This window comes from Eulemur rufifrons, chromosome 2 (genome assembly GCF_041146395.1).
Source record: "Eulemur rufifrons isolate Redbay chromosome 2, OSU_ERuf_1, whole genome shotgun sequence".
NCBI lineage: Eukaryota > Metazoa > Chordata > Mammalia > Primates > Lemuridae > Eulemur > Eulemur rufifrons.
The window spans coordinates 35747468-35761947 of record NC_090984.1 but is presented as its reverse complement, the minus strand read 5'-3'; the positions used below and the strand labels follow the sequence as shown (position 1 = coordinate 35761947).

The following is a 14480-nucleotide window of genomic DNA, read 5'->3' as shown; positions in this document are numbered from 1 at the left end:
ATCCTAAAGACACTTAAGGAAATGAAAAGGCCAACTATGGACTGAAGGAAAAATATTTTTGAAACATTTGACAAAGGACAAGTCAAATTTATGTTAATATATATCAGTATATAAAGAACTCTTACCACAATACCAAAGAAAAAATTAAAAATTGGCAAAGTCTGACAAATAAGCACATGAAAAGATGTTAAATATCTTTATTCCTTAAATACAAATTATTAATAAAACCACAATTAGATACCCACATTACACCCAGTAGAATGGCTAAAATTAAAAAGACTGACAATACCAAGTGTTGGTTAAAGATATGAAACAATTAGAACTTTCTTACACTGCTAATGTGAATATAAAGTGGTACAATCACCTTTGAAAATAGTTTGGCAGTCTCTTAAAAAGTTAAAATGCACGCCAACCACACAACCCACTATTGCACTTTCAGATATTTACCCAAGAGAAGTGAAAGCATATGTGCACCCAGAGACTTGTACACAAATACTCAGAGTAGCTTCATTTGAAAAAGCTCCAAACTGAAAGTAACCCAAATATCTATCACTGGGTGAATGCATAACACATTGTGGTTCAGCCATACAATAGAATACTACTCATCAGTGAAAAAGAATGAACTATTGCTACATGCAACAACATGGAAGAATCTCAAAATGAGCATGGTGAGTAACAAGCCAGATAAAAATGAGTTGACAATTATGATTCGACTTCTATAAAATTCTAGAAAATGCAAACTAACCTATAGGACATAAAGTGGATCAGTGGTTTCCTGGAGATGAGGTATGGGGTAGATGGGAAACATGGATTACAAAGGAGCATAAGGGACCTTTTAGAAATGATAGATATGTTCATTGATTTTGATTATTGTGATGGTTTTACCTGTGTGTGTACGTGCACACACGTTGTGTGTCAAAATTTATCAAAGTGCTTACTTTAGCTATGTGCAGTTTTAGTGTATGTCAACTATACCTCAATAAAGCTGTTTTTAATTTTCTTTAATTACAAGGCACACCTTTATTTCTGATCATGATGAATTAACAAGGGCCACACTTGTCCCTCATAAATGACTAAAAAAATGGACCAAATACATGAAAGAACTGTTTTCTAACAATGGACAATAGATAGTACAGAACTGTTACCCCTGAGTCCACTATTTTTTCTTCCCCCCCCTCCTCCCCCCGTTTAACAGAAGAGAAGGAACCCCTGAGAAAGGAGAAACAGCAAGATGAACTCTACAATAGCTCCATATTTTTGCCTGGAAGCATTTTCCTAATGGTGGCTACAGGGAAAGGAACATAATCAGAGCCTCACATGCTGAGTATGAAAAGACAGAGACTGGAACTTAGAGAGGCTAAAACTGTTGGGAGTTGAAGAATAGAGTTCCAGAGAGGAGGGAGTGATGCAGAAAAAGAGCTCAATATAATGCCCTGTTAGTCTTTCTTTCTTTTTTTTTTTTTTTGAGACCCAGTCTCACTCTATTGCCCGGGCTAGAGTGCCGTGGTGTCAGCCTAGCTCACAGCAACCTCAAACTCCTGGGCTCAAGTGATCCTCCTGCCTCAGCCTCCCGAGTAGCTGGGACTGCAGGCATGCACTACAGTGCCCAGCTAATTTTTTCTATTTTGGGTAGAGACGGGGTCTCACTCTTGCTCAGGCTGGTCTCGAACTCCTGAGCTCAAACAATCACGCCCGCCTCGGCCTCCCAGAGTGCTAGGATTACAGGCATGAGCCACCGCGCCTGGCCCACACAAAGACTAGTACACAAACATTCATAGCAAGCAGTTTTACTCACAATAGCCCAAAATTGTCAACAACCCAAATTTCCATCAATAGGTGAATGCACAAAAAATCATGGTACATCCATACAGTGGAAACCTACATAGCAACAGAAAGAAGGAACTACTGATACACAGCAGCATGGCTAAATTACAAAAACATCGTGCTGAGCAAAAGGAGCCAGACACAAAAGAAGACAACTGTGTGATTCTGTTTGTATGAAACTCTAGGAAATGTAAAATCTCTAGTGACAGAAAGCAGGTCAGTGGTTGCCCTGAGCTAGTGACGTGCTTTCGGATGACCAGGAAAGAGCAGAGCAAAACTTTTAGTGATGAAAATATTCTGCATCTTGAACATAGTGATTACTTAGCTGTATACATTTGTCAACACTCACTAGACTGTACACTTAAAAAATGTATGCATATCATTTGCAAATTTTATTTCAAAATAACTTTGTTTCAATATACTAGCAATGAACAATTGAAAATTAGAATTAAAAATCCATTTATAATAGCATCAAACCACGTATTACTTAGAGATAAATTTAGCAAAATATACACAAAACCTATTCATTGAAAACTAGAACTTGAGTTACTTCATTTCTGTCATTCTGTGTTACCACTTGGAGTGTCTGTGTTTAAATTTTAGAAGTAACTAAACAGATAGGATAAACCTACTTGAAAAAAGTAGCTGAACAGAGTGTGAACTGGAAAGTGTAATATTTTTGCTTGATGAGTGCAAATTTCAGTTGATGCAAAATGTTTTATCGAATTTTAATATCTTTAAAATAGAAACATTTTTCACTGGTATTTTATTTTATTTTATTTTATTTGAGACAGAGTGTCGCTTTGTTGCCCTGGCTAGAGTGAGTGCCGTGGCGTCAGCCTAGCTCACAGCAACCTCAAACTCCTGGGCTCAAGCGATCCTCCTGCCTCAGCCTCCTAAGTAGCTGGACTACAGGCATGCGCCATCATGCCCGGCTAATTTTTTCTATATATATTTTTTAGTTGGCCAGATAATTTCTTTCTATTTTTAGTAGAGATGGGGGTCTCGCTCTTGCTCAGGCTGGTCTCGAACTCCTGACCTTGAGCGATCCACCCGCCTCGGCCTCCCAGAGTGCTAGGATTACAGGCGTGAGCCACCGCGCCCAGCCTTTCACTGGTATTTTAAAACTAAAGAACTAAAGGAAATTATTATTATGAAAGATAATTCTGTCATATAGAGGAAGGAGTGTTAAGAAAGTATCTGCTTTGTGCTACAAAATTCATTACATATGGCGCTGGTCATACCATCCATAGACTATCCTATGTATGAAATGACTTGTAGTGAAGTTCTTGTAAATATGTGCCTATGTTTGAGTCTTAGTCCCACCACTTGCTATCTTTATGACCTAGGGCAAACTATTCCTTAGTTTTCACGCACATAAAATGGGCATATTAGATAATAGTACCTACATCTAAATTATAAGCTTGTGGGAATTACATGAGTTAATACATGTAAATTACCCAGCACAATGTCTGGCCCATGGCAAGTCCCTCATAAATATATTAACTTCCATGTGACAATCAGGCTCATAATATATTTAACGTGGCTGACACAGTAAGCCTGAAATATTGGTTACATTATTGTGTGACATGATTTTTTTCCCTTTAGTGTTCCTATGATTGGTTAAAATGATCAGAGATGCCTATATTTTGAATTTTTATTTTAAAGTTAGACCCAGTAGGAATTATAAAGGCCATAAACCTATGAATAAACTGGTACCCCAAAAGATTAAATGATATGCCCAAGCTACTAGTTTCAGAATCAAAATCCAGAGCTTCTAACTCTTGATCTAGTATGTTAATCTTGGTCCCTTGCTATAACCCCCTTAAAACGTTTCAAAGGAGACTTTCTACCTAACAGAAATAAAACAAAGTATTGCTTATCTAAATAATACACATTAGTATTTCACAGCTCAACCAGGACAGTTCTGAAAGCTCGGGACACAGTTCCTCAAGCTGATGTAGAGGTTCTCCACCCCTACCCTGGGTGGTTCACCTATCTAAAGAAATTGATCATCACTTAGCCAGAAAATTGTATTGGTCAGAGCACCTCATCCTACTGGCAAAAATATGCAGTTTCTAAAACTAAAATGACAGGTATTGGAGCAGTGATGATCAAAATCGACTACCCATACAATTGCCAGCTGCAAGTAAAAACATTTGGTCTTACTCTGAGTTTCATCTCTATGGTGATTCTCAACCCTGGCTACACGTATGGATCCTCTGCGGGAACTTTTGGTGGGCAAACATGCCTGGGCTGCACCCATGAATCTAGGAGTGTGGCCCAGGCTTGAGAACTCACCCAGTTAGAGCTCAGATTTTGCCCTGTCAGCAGTGACACCAGTTCAATTCTCTATTTAACCAGCGACCTTTATAAATGAGGATTTCTCCTTAACCAGGGAGTATAACATGACTTTGCTAGAGCAAGAGAAATAATGAGAATTTGTTCAATATTTGACATGTATCTCCCCACCGAAATCCCTACAATAGCCCTGTCACCTAAGCCAAGTCAATCAATCATGGCATTCTGGACATACAGAAAAATTGCCCACAATTGTACACATCTAGTAAATGGCACAACTGGCCCTTGAGCCCCTGCTCCTCCACATTCTGAAGCCTATGGTCTTTAGATTGGGCTTCCCTGCAAGTTGTCCCAGCTGGGAGGGTTCCCTGTAACACAATCTTACCTAAGGTTAGATTGTTCTTAGAGTAAGCAGTTCAGTGGGAGTCAGGAGATACCGATCAGGTGACACAGACCCTCGCAGGCTACCTTTCCAGAGGCCAGGGATGGCAGATCCATGGGGAATAAAGTTAATAAAGAAGCTAATAGGTAATATGATAACTGCAGAAAAATTAGGATGTTAGAGAGAAGCAGGTCCTTATTTTGTTATCAAAATTGTTTAGAAATTTTAGTGTTATGTCACTATATCCTCGAGGAATGTAGAATTTCTTTATTTTTTTTAAGACAAGTTCTCATGATGTTGCCCAGGCTGGACTCGAGTGGATCGTTCCACCCCACCTCAGCTTCCAGGTTAAGTGGGATTTCAGAAACACCACCACGTCTGGCTAATTTATTTTTTGTAGAGATGAGGTCTTGTTATGTTGCTCAGGCTGGTCTCGAACTCCTGGCCTCCAGTGATCCTTCTACCTCCGCCTCCCAAAGTGAATTAATGAATTTGTATATTTTGATGGATATCACTAGAAACTTATTAAGAAAACTGTATCTGTCCATTGCTTGAGCTTTAAACTGATGAAAATTTAACTATTGAGCAGATATCATACTCACTTCCTAACCCTGTTGGCAAATCCAGGTGGGAAACAAACCATATGCTTGGTGAGCAGGAGGAGCTGGAGCAAAGACATCTTCGCGGCTAATGTTTATGCCTGAGACAGGCACTTCCCTGCAAAGCGCGAGCCCCAGGCTTCGATCGATGGTCTTGGCAGCCCGTCTCTAAAACAATCCCATTTCTTACTGGTGGCCACACCAAGGGGTGGCTCAATTAAGTATTCAATCTTAAAAGTGCGTTTGCCACACCAATGCAATTTCAAGACAGCCCAGGCACCCCTATTCCAACCAGATTGCTGCCCTTAAGGGCCCCTCCTATAAAAAATTCTGAATCCTCCAGGTGGTTATTCACTCATCGAATATTTATTGAGTGGCTACTAAGTGCCAGGTGCTGGGGACACAGCAGTGAAAATAAAAAAGACAAAAGCCACTGTCCTGGGAGCCTACATTCAAGTAGGAAAAGACATTATCAATTTATCAGATGGGGAGGGTGAGGGAGAATGCTGAGAAAGGAAGTGTGTGGCAGTTCTAAATAAAATCAGGGAAGCCATCACTGAGAAAATGACATTTTAGCAAAGACCTGAAGCGAGTGAAGAAGTGAGCCATGTGGGCATCTGGGGAAGGGAATTCCTGATGAAGGAATCGGCAAGTGCAAAAGGCCAAGAAGGGATGTGTCCAACAAACAGGATGAGGCCAGTGACTGAAACCAAGTGAGCAAGGAGGGGAGGAGTTGGAGCACTATTGGAGGGCTTAGAGCAGAGAAGGCGGTCTCAGAGAAAGACATGAGGCGTAGTGATGTAGACAGGTGATTTGGTACAGAATACATAGGTGAAAATGAACAGTGTGAAACCTGACCCTTAGCCCTGGCTGGAATGGCTAAGTCTAAGGGAGAAAGAAAGAAAAGACAGAAGCTTATCTGTAGGAAGCACTTAAGGATTTCAGAAAACAATTTGTTTTGGGTAAAAATAAGCAGTATTTGTTGAGTGGTGTACTTTAAGGAATGTAGGAAAGAGAAGTGATCTATGGCAGCCTTGCTGACTTGAAGATAGTGACTATTTGCAAGGATTACTTTGTGGGGGTAACTGTATATGTTAAACGTGGGGTGCTTGAGAGAAGTGCTGATTAAGCATTTGTTGGAGGTATTTGAAGAGATTCATCTTTAGGTAAGGAGTGGATTAGATGAGATGCTTTATAAAAAATGCAAAAAAATTGAACAATTTTTTCAGTAAGGATTCATTATCTGTTGGGACTGAGTTAAGTATGCAGCAACTGAGTTAAGTGACAATCTAGCAAGGCATACAGATACAGGCAGAGGGTTTTTAAAAATATTTTTCATTACTTCATGTATTTAAGAGCTTGGGAATCTTTTCCAAGTAATCCCTAAGCTTTTCATTTTCTTTTACAATTATTTTTGGCTGGTGTAGTTTCTGACTGCAGCAACTTGCCCAAACTTAAGTTGCAGTATCTTGTTGAAAATTAAGACTGGCTCTTATCTTTCTTGAACTATTGTGAGTTGGCTATTGCTTCGAAATCACTGAAACCTTCCTTCTACATTGTGGTGAAACATTTGGATTGCTCCTCAAGTACATGGGGAATAACAAGTTTTCCTCCTTTCTCTTGGCTCTGAGGAGCCCATCACCCTTTGCAAAATGTCTAAATCTGATTTTCGTGATTGACTCTGAGCCAGCCAGATCCCTGAACCTTGAAGGTTATTCTCAACCTCAATGCCAAAATTTCTGAACTTCAGAAAGCTATAACCATGGCAACGTGAGGAAAAATAATTACCTATGGCGTCTGTAGTGTAGGAAAAAAACTGAAACAAGTCAATGATCTGATTTTCTAAGAGCAAATTACTTCTTAGATTCCCAACTGAAAAATGGGCAGGTGAGGAATTCTACCTATGGCCAGTAAGATTCTGCTGAATATTAACCAAGCAAATGCACTTAAAATGTATAGCACATTGCCTAACATATAAAGTGCTTAGCCAATGTTAGCAACTGTATGATAATCCCTTGTAAGAAGTATAGTCCCATTCTAAAAATGAAGAAACACAATGACATAATGAGAAGTGACATAGTAACTCAAGGTCACAAACAGGCAGGGCTGAAGCTAGAGTTAGTTCACCCTACGTATACTGAGGCTTCTCTTGTACTATTCTACAAAGTGTTGGGGGTCAGGAAATGAAGAAGTAGACCTCCTGGCCCCCACTCCACCCCACGTGCTCCCACAGTTGTAGGGCCAAGAATGACAGAAAAGGCTATGGAATCCACAGGAGTACCCAAAATGCTAGTTCCCCAAAGGGCCAAAGACCAGAGTACCCTAGTTGCCCACAGCACGCAGAAGTCTGAGCCATCTCACAGGCATGACCACACCCACCCAGGGACCAATATTTAGAAGAACTTCTATAAAGATTCCTCCTTACATCAAAGGACTGGCCTCAGAGTGAGCCCTTGGCCCAATTTTCACTTTGTACAGGCGTACAGATGGCTGAATTTACCAAGAATCTAGACCATTTGCATCATTTGTCACTGATACATATGAAGGCACATGAGAAGCTTTTATGAAAGTGGTGGTGTTCAGATTTTACCTAGAAAAGATGCCTTTAAAAAAAATGCCGTAAGTCTCCAACACATCAACAGCGTGTGCTGCCCAGGTACTGAGGTGAAGAGCCAAAGCTAGATGTACTTCCTAGGAGCAAAGACCAACAGGCTGCCTTTGTAGCTCTATGCCTAACTCATGACTTTGGGTTTAACTCCAGAAAGGACTGGAGGACTAACACCCCAAAAGCTGGAAACAAAGACACATACACTTCCAGGTGTGGATTTTTATTTTCACAAAAAGACAACAATGTCTTCCCACATACAAGTATTTACAAAACCCAACTGATTCACCAATCTAGAACCTGGGTTTTTTCCACTTCTCAACATAGTTGGGAACATGGAAACATTAATAGCCACACAATTCCCAGAGATGGAATTTACCCATCAAACAGTGCAGATTACCTAAAAGTGCACTTACCTGCACAACTCAGTCTAAGAACCTTGTGAAACAAACCTCATGGCCAAGGTTTCATTAACTATTTGGTTTCATACCATGCAAACCTGAACAAGTGTGCTGCTACACTAAACTGAAAATCGGTTCTCATTTTACAATTAAAAAGGTTCTCAACACTTTAGCAACTATACAGAATATGAAGGTTTATTTCAAAAAAGATTACATTTTTTTTTAAACCAGGATACACAGATGCACTTAATGTAACAGTACCTTCTGCAAAAATAGGTTACATAATACTCAGAAATGCAAGGAACAATCTTATTTTCTAAAAATTAGACAGCAGACTTTTTAAGCTTAAACAGCCTTCAAAATAGAGGCTGAAATTGCTCGGTGACAAGAAGTCAGTCTACAGCCAGACACCACAGAGCTAAGGCTGCAAATGAAACCACTACCACGCAGCTGCAACTACTCTTTATACTCACACAGCTTAAACAAAACGGTTCAGTCCCAATCTTTTCAAATGTGTCTTGGTGCTGCAAGAAAAAAAGTTGAATGATACACAAAACTATTAAAAGTTACAACAAAACTATTGAAACATCTTCTCCAAAATTGAGAAAAGCAATCATGTTAAATTTTAAAAAAGAAAAAAAAAGGTCTGACAGAACTCTCAAGCAAGTCAGAGGTCCTCTTCATAAGTAGTCAAGTAAAGTTTACAGGAGATTTCAATAAATTATCTTAAAACCATGGTGAAGAGCTCATTTTCAGAATCGTCGTGGAGGTCCACTCTTAAATGGCTTAAATCCGGAGCCACTTCCTCTTGGCATGGAATTGCCACTGATCTGTACAATTCTATTAATTGGGGAGGCATTACTGGAAAAAGTTTAAAAGAAAACAATGTCAGAGAACAAAGAACAAATAACCACAGAGAATACCTACATAGCACTTACCATTTACCAGGCACTATTCTTGGTGCTTTATCTATTACTACATTCAATCATTTACTCTTTTCAACAGTCCTGTGAAGTGTGTACCATTGTTAATCCCACTTTACTGATGAAGAAACTGAGATCTGGAGGTTGAGTAACTTGTCCAAGGCCACACAGCTAACAAATGGTTGAGCAGAGATTTGAACTTGGGCAATCTCACTTCAAAGCCCCTCTTCTTCATGTGCCATTTGAGACCATGTGTGCACATGAATGGACTACAGTAGTGATCTTAAGATGCGGAGCCCAGGTCAGCAGCAACAGCACCTACTTGCAGTTTGGTAGAAACAGAAACTCGCAACCTCCACCCCAGACCACTGAAAGAGAAATGCTACGGCTGGGACCTGATTGTGCTGCACACTACAGCTTGGGAACCTGAATCACTGGAAGTCATTCAACAAATATCTCTAGAATCTTTATGTATAATGCAACAGAGCAGATACTAGTGACACAGAAAAAACAGACTCACTCAAAAAAAAAATCCTATAGCAAAACTGGGAGATAAAAATCCATGGTGAAATGGTTTAGGTACAATGAAACCAGATTATGAAAATGTCTGAATGCCAGGCTGAGCAATATGGGTTTACAGCCCATCACCTAGAGAAGCTGCTTGTGGTTTCGGAGCAAATAAATGGTATTAACAAAATGAGTGTTCCAACAGTACAATTTAGAAATAGTGTGAACAAGGGAACAAGAAAAGGATGATTTGGGAAGATCAGATATAACCCTAAATGAAGAAGGGATAGCTATTAGAAACATTAAAAAAAAAAAAAAATGGAAGCACACTTAGAAATTCATGTTAGGGAGGAGGAAAGATAAAGATGAGGCCCATGTTCTTCCAGATGGGAGGTGGCAAATTAAGAGAAGGTGGAAGCAACAAAGGAACATGAAGGTGTGAAAAGGAGAGGAATGGGTTTGCCTGTGACCTTGAATTCACAGAGCCAGCAAGGCATTACATGGAGATAGCAACACAGAGCTGAAAAGAAAGAACAGTGTCTAAAGCTCAGCCATGGGCAGGAGCCAGCAAAGGCAATCACAGAGGCAGAAAGGAAATGATGGTGCCATAAAAAAAGGAGACTGCTTCTAAGTAAGGAAAAGCCAACAGTGTGAAACAGTGCTTCACTACCAAGGAGCCTGAGAACGAAGGAAAACAAAGGAATCTATACTTATCAGCAAAAAAAGTCATTGGTGACCTTTAAAAACCAGACAGAATGAGTGATAAGGCTACGCAGGCACAAGTAAAACACTGTTTGGTGGCAGAAGTGACCAACAGGATAGCAGTGACTTGGGTCACTGAGCCAAGCCACTCTCTAAGAGATGGGAGTGGGCAGGAAAGGAGGACATGGAGAGACGGAGCCTGAAGACTTGCCGGCTGAAGGGCCACATCGGATGTTGGTGTAAAGATAAAATATAGCTCAGCGCATGAGCAGCCTTTGGCTTGAAGAGTTCTTTAAAAGGGGAGGAAACAGAACACTTTCAGTTTCTTCCTTTCTAAGAATGTCAGGAATGCTAGGCAGTGGACAAGACGATGTGCCAACATGAGGTCAATGTTCATTATCCGCTGGATTCTGACACACACGCACACACACCTATATGTAGACAGACTGGCCGGAATGCCAATCAGTTAATTTATAATGAGGAATACAAACTAACAAATTAATATCAACTGCCCTGCATACGATCTCTTGGAGATTTTGAGTTAACACAGGGAAACGTTCAGGCAGACATGGTGTTTTCACTAGTCACAATCCAATCTCTCAGAAACTATAAAGACCTTTAAAGGAAATTACAAAGGTTTGGTTGTATGTTAGGAAAAAAAAAACAAAAACAAGCCTTGACTGATTAGCTATTTACCTTGAATGTTGTGTTATCATGCCTGCTCCCGCCCGGCCATCGCCCATTCGTCTTGCTTCATGATAGCTAGGCCCTTGAGAAGGAGGGCCATGCCACTCTTTCCTTGGTCCACTTGTGTCTCGTCCATGGCGTTCAACCACGTGCCGTTCTTCAGGATAGTGCTAAAGAATAGCATATTAAATGCACAGTCATGACACTACTTTAGTTTAAATGTCCACCCCAGTCTCAGGACAATTTACGAAAGGAGTTTCCATCTATTTTGTAGTGAGAAGGTATGTATCCATGCTTCAAGGTAGGGTATGGGGGAAATGATTCAGTACTTTAATTCCTATTTCTATACCTTCTAACACGCAAGCACTTTTTGACCCTGGAGTGTTTCAAATGTTTGGATCTATATATAAGTAAGAAGGCACAGCCAGTGGTCAAAACCTTAAGACAAACCAGGGTGGGGCATATGACCAACCTGTCGGGACAACATGCACACAGCACACAGAAACAGGAGTTGTCCCTCTCATTTTCTATAGTACTAGTTGGTGCTGTGGCTCTGACCAGGTGCATCCATGACTATGAGAAACACAGCAGTGAACATAAGGAAGCAAAAGCCATGGAACTAAGGATCTAAGGGAAGAGTCAAGGGTTGTGATATTTAGCCTACAGGAAATAAAGCTGAAGGTACCTCACAGAGAGGCATAGATATAATATGGACAGAACAACTTATACACTAAAATTATGAAAAAGAGAATTTTCAAGGGAGGATACAAGATCTCCTCCTTAGGCACCTTTTCTAAAAGAACATCTGAATGCAGGAGGTGAGTCTATGAGACTTCCTTAAATTTTACTTTAAATAGGCAGAATATCTGGATTATATACTCAGTCTTAAAAGTTCTCTTCAGAGTAAATACTTCAATAAACTGACAAACAGAACTTATCTATCAAACATTTCTACTTATTAGAAACATTAAAACTTACATATAGCCATCAGGCCCAAATCTGTTTCATAAATGAAGAGTGTATAGCAATATTAGCTGGAATGCCAAGAGATTAAAAAATCTTCTGGTCAAAAATGCTGCTATGAAACCTACTATGTATTCAAATGCAAAACAAAGCACCATTGTACAATGGAGACACACACATTTCAGAATTCTCTTTGGTATATAATTTATAAAAGTATATTCTATCTGTGCTCACTGTCAACCCACATCACCAGTTTTTTTTTTTTTTATCAGTAGAATGATTTTAAATTAGGCAAAAGGTGTTTGCTCATTTGAGTTACTAAGAGATGAAGATAATTTTCTCTGTCCAGCTCATTAAACCTACAAAATGTTCAAGCCAGTAAAGTGTCACAAGACAAAAAGTAATTAAAAAATATAAAACATTCCACTCACCTACCTTTAGAAATAAGAGGACAAAAAATAGACAAAAGTTTTATTTCAATTCTACACTTTAAGCTACTCCATGAGGTAGGAGAGAAAGAATATTTTTTTAAAAAAAAGGAAAAAGTGAAACAGAAACACAAATAGGGGCCAAAGATTTCTGATCCAGTTGGAAAGCCTCAATTTCTTAAAAAGAAGTAAAACCAAAGCCATCATTAGGAAGACTCATTTACAAAATATAACAATTCTTAAATTTCAATAGGAAGTTTAATAAAAATGAAATATTTCAAGGCTAGCATCCTACATCTTTGAATTACCAATGTTCAAGTACTGACAGCATTCCAAGCTAATGTAGGCCACATTAAACGATACTGTATCTACACAGTAGCTCCTAAGTCCTCTAAGTCAATGCCTAAAGAGTGGACAGTAAACCTTGCTCAGCATTTACCTGTGCTCCACTTGCTCGGTCTGTGATGACTCCTCTGTCTCCTTCTCTGCTTCCGTAGCCGGATGCATTACTGCGACTCCCAGGGGGAGCGCCTCTCACGCTGTGTCCTGATACTTCTCTTCCAGATCGTTCTGGCCTTTCAACTCTGTGACACAAAACACAAAAACATACATGACCAAAACTTTATTACAATCATTTTTTTTTTTTTACCCAAACGCATTATATACCACTAGGGAGGCATTAGAAAGTACACGAATACCTTGTTTCCCGTTTGTCAGCGGACATGCCTCCTTCGCTTTTCCAGGTAGTTGGTCTAGAAGGATTGGGCCCTGCTTCCCGAGGATGTCTAGGGTGAGTGATATCAGGCCTGTCATGAATGATCACTGTTCTCCTTTCATCTCGCTCCCCTCGCACTTCTCGCCTGTCGGATTCTCTAAGTTCATTTCTTGGTGGCGGAGGCTCATTTCTTCGGGAGTCACTGAAATTTTTGGGATACCTTTCAAAGCTTGGATCTTCTCTTCGTGCAGTAGGTCGTGCCTTTTTCCCTTCACTTTGACCGACAAAGCGTTCCCTCCTAGTGATTAGAAACAAAGAACATAGGTCCAAAGAAGTACTTACTTGATCTCAATTCTTAACTATTTTTGCGTAGCCTGTAATGATGATACCATCTGTAAAAATGAACCTAAGGCAAAGCCACCAAAAGAGCTACAGTTACTGATTATAACAACTCATTTTCTTTTAAACTGAGCTAAATACCTGGCATGAAGATTGATTTTTTTAGCATCCAGGAGAAATGACATACATCAAGCCATTACCTACCCGCAGGATATTTCACTGTTCATAACAGATGAGACACATCCAAAGTGAACAATACTCCCACTCAGTTTTAAAGGTAAGAAGATAAATCCAACCTAACCTTGTTATGGTGGCCTATTTAATTAATTCTGCACACTGAATTTCCATTAACAAAAACAAAAACCAAACATATAATTTGTTCTGAACGTTCAGTTCTGATCTGTACTTCTTAATTAAGATTTTAATGGAGAACCAGAATTATCACTCACAAGGCTCATATACTAAATATAACAATTTTTCAACATCTCTATCTACCTTTCAAAAGATGAAGACTGTACTGCGGAACTTTCAGGAAATCTGCCCCTCTCTCGATGATCAAAGTCATTAAATCTGTTCTGTTGGCGAGAGTAGTCAGATCCATGGCTGAATCGTGCATCTGTATCTAGAGACAACTTTTTATTCTCGCTCCAGTAAGGATCATCTCGCCTTGAAGAGAAATATTTGCTCATTTATATAAATTAGTTTTACAATAATCAAACAATACTTACTTGGAGTCATACATACCACATGTTAGAACTGTGAACACAAGAGGGCTAATAAACTCAAGACACAACACATTCGGTTAGGAGTACCAGCTAGCAAAGAATTAATGGTTAAATTATGTAAAGTCATATAGTGTTAGAGGAATTTAACAGGAGAGAAAAGTAGTTGAAAAACTGCCTGTTTCAAAATTATTACATGGGAAAGACAAATAAGATAAAATACTTGAAACCATTTTATAATAAAATTCTAACCAGCAGTCTACAACCTCTTCAGTTATCCTCAATTTTGGAAAAGGTCAGAGAGCTAAGTGCCAAGCACAAATCATTTATTCCATCTATTTCTCCACACAATCAACTGAATCTCATAAAAAATCAAATGGAT

The 14480-nt window shown here is 39.4% G+C and overlaps 1 protein-coding gene across 5 annotated transcripts in view; it reads right to left on the bottom strand.

Annotated features, from left to right (window-relative positions):
* Positions 1 to 7918: 7918 nt before the first annotated feature.
* The window catches only part of SLTM (SAFB like transcription modulator), a 43077-nt gene continuing 36515 nt past the window's right edge, over positions 7919 to 14480 (bottom strand). For 3 of the 5 annotated variants that reach the window (XM_069483383.1, XM_069483399.1, XM_069483390.1), the window contains 5 exons: positions 13872 to 14042; positions 13021 to 13335; positions 12762 to 12906; positions 10941 to 11101; positions 7940 to 8973 (listed from right to left, as the gene is read on the bottom strand). In XM_069483383.1, coding sequence (XP_069339484.1) covers positions 8865 to 8973; positions 10941 to 11101; positions 12762 to 12906; positions 13021 to 13335; positions 13872 to 14042 — 901 coding nt within the window. In that variant the 3' untranslated portion in view covers positions 7940 to 8864. Of the gene's footprint in view, positions 8974 to 10940; positions 11102 to 12761; positions 12907 to 13020; positions 13336 to 13871; positions 14043 to 14480 lie in introns of all 5 variants that reach the window. The other 2 variants (XM_069483364.1, XM_069483374.1) reach the window with 1 other exon arrangement.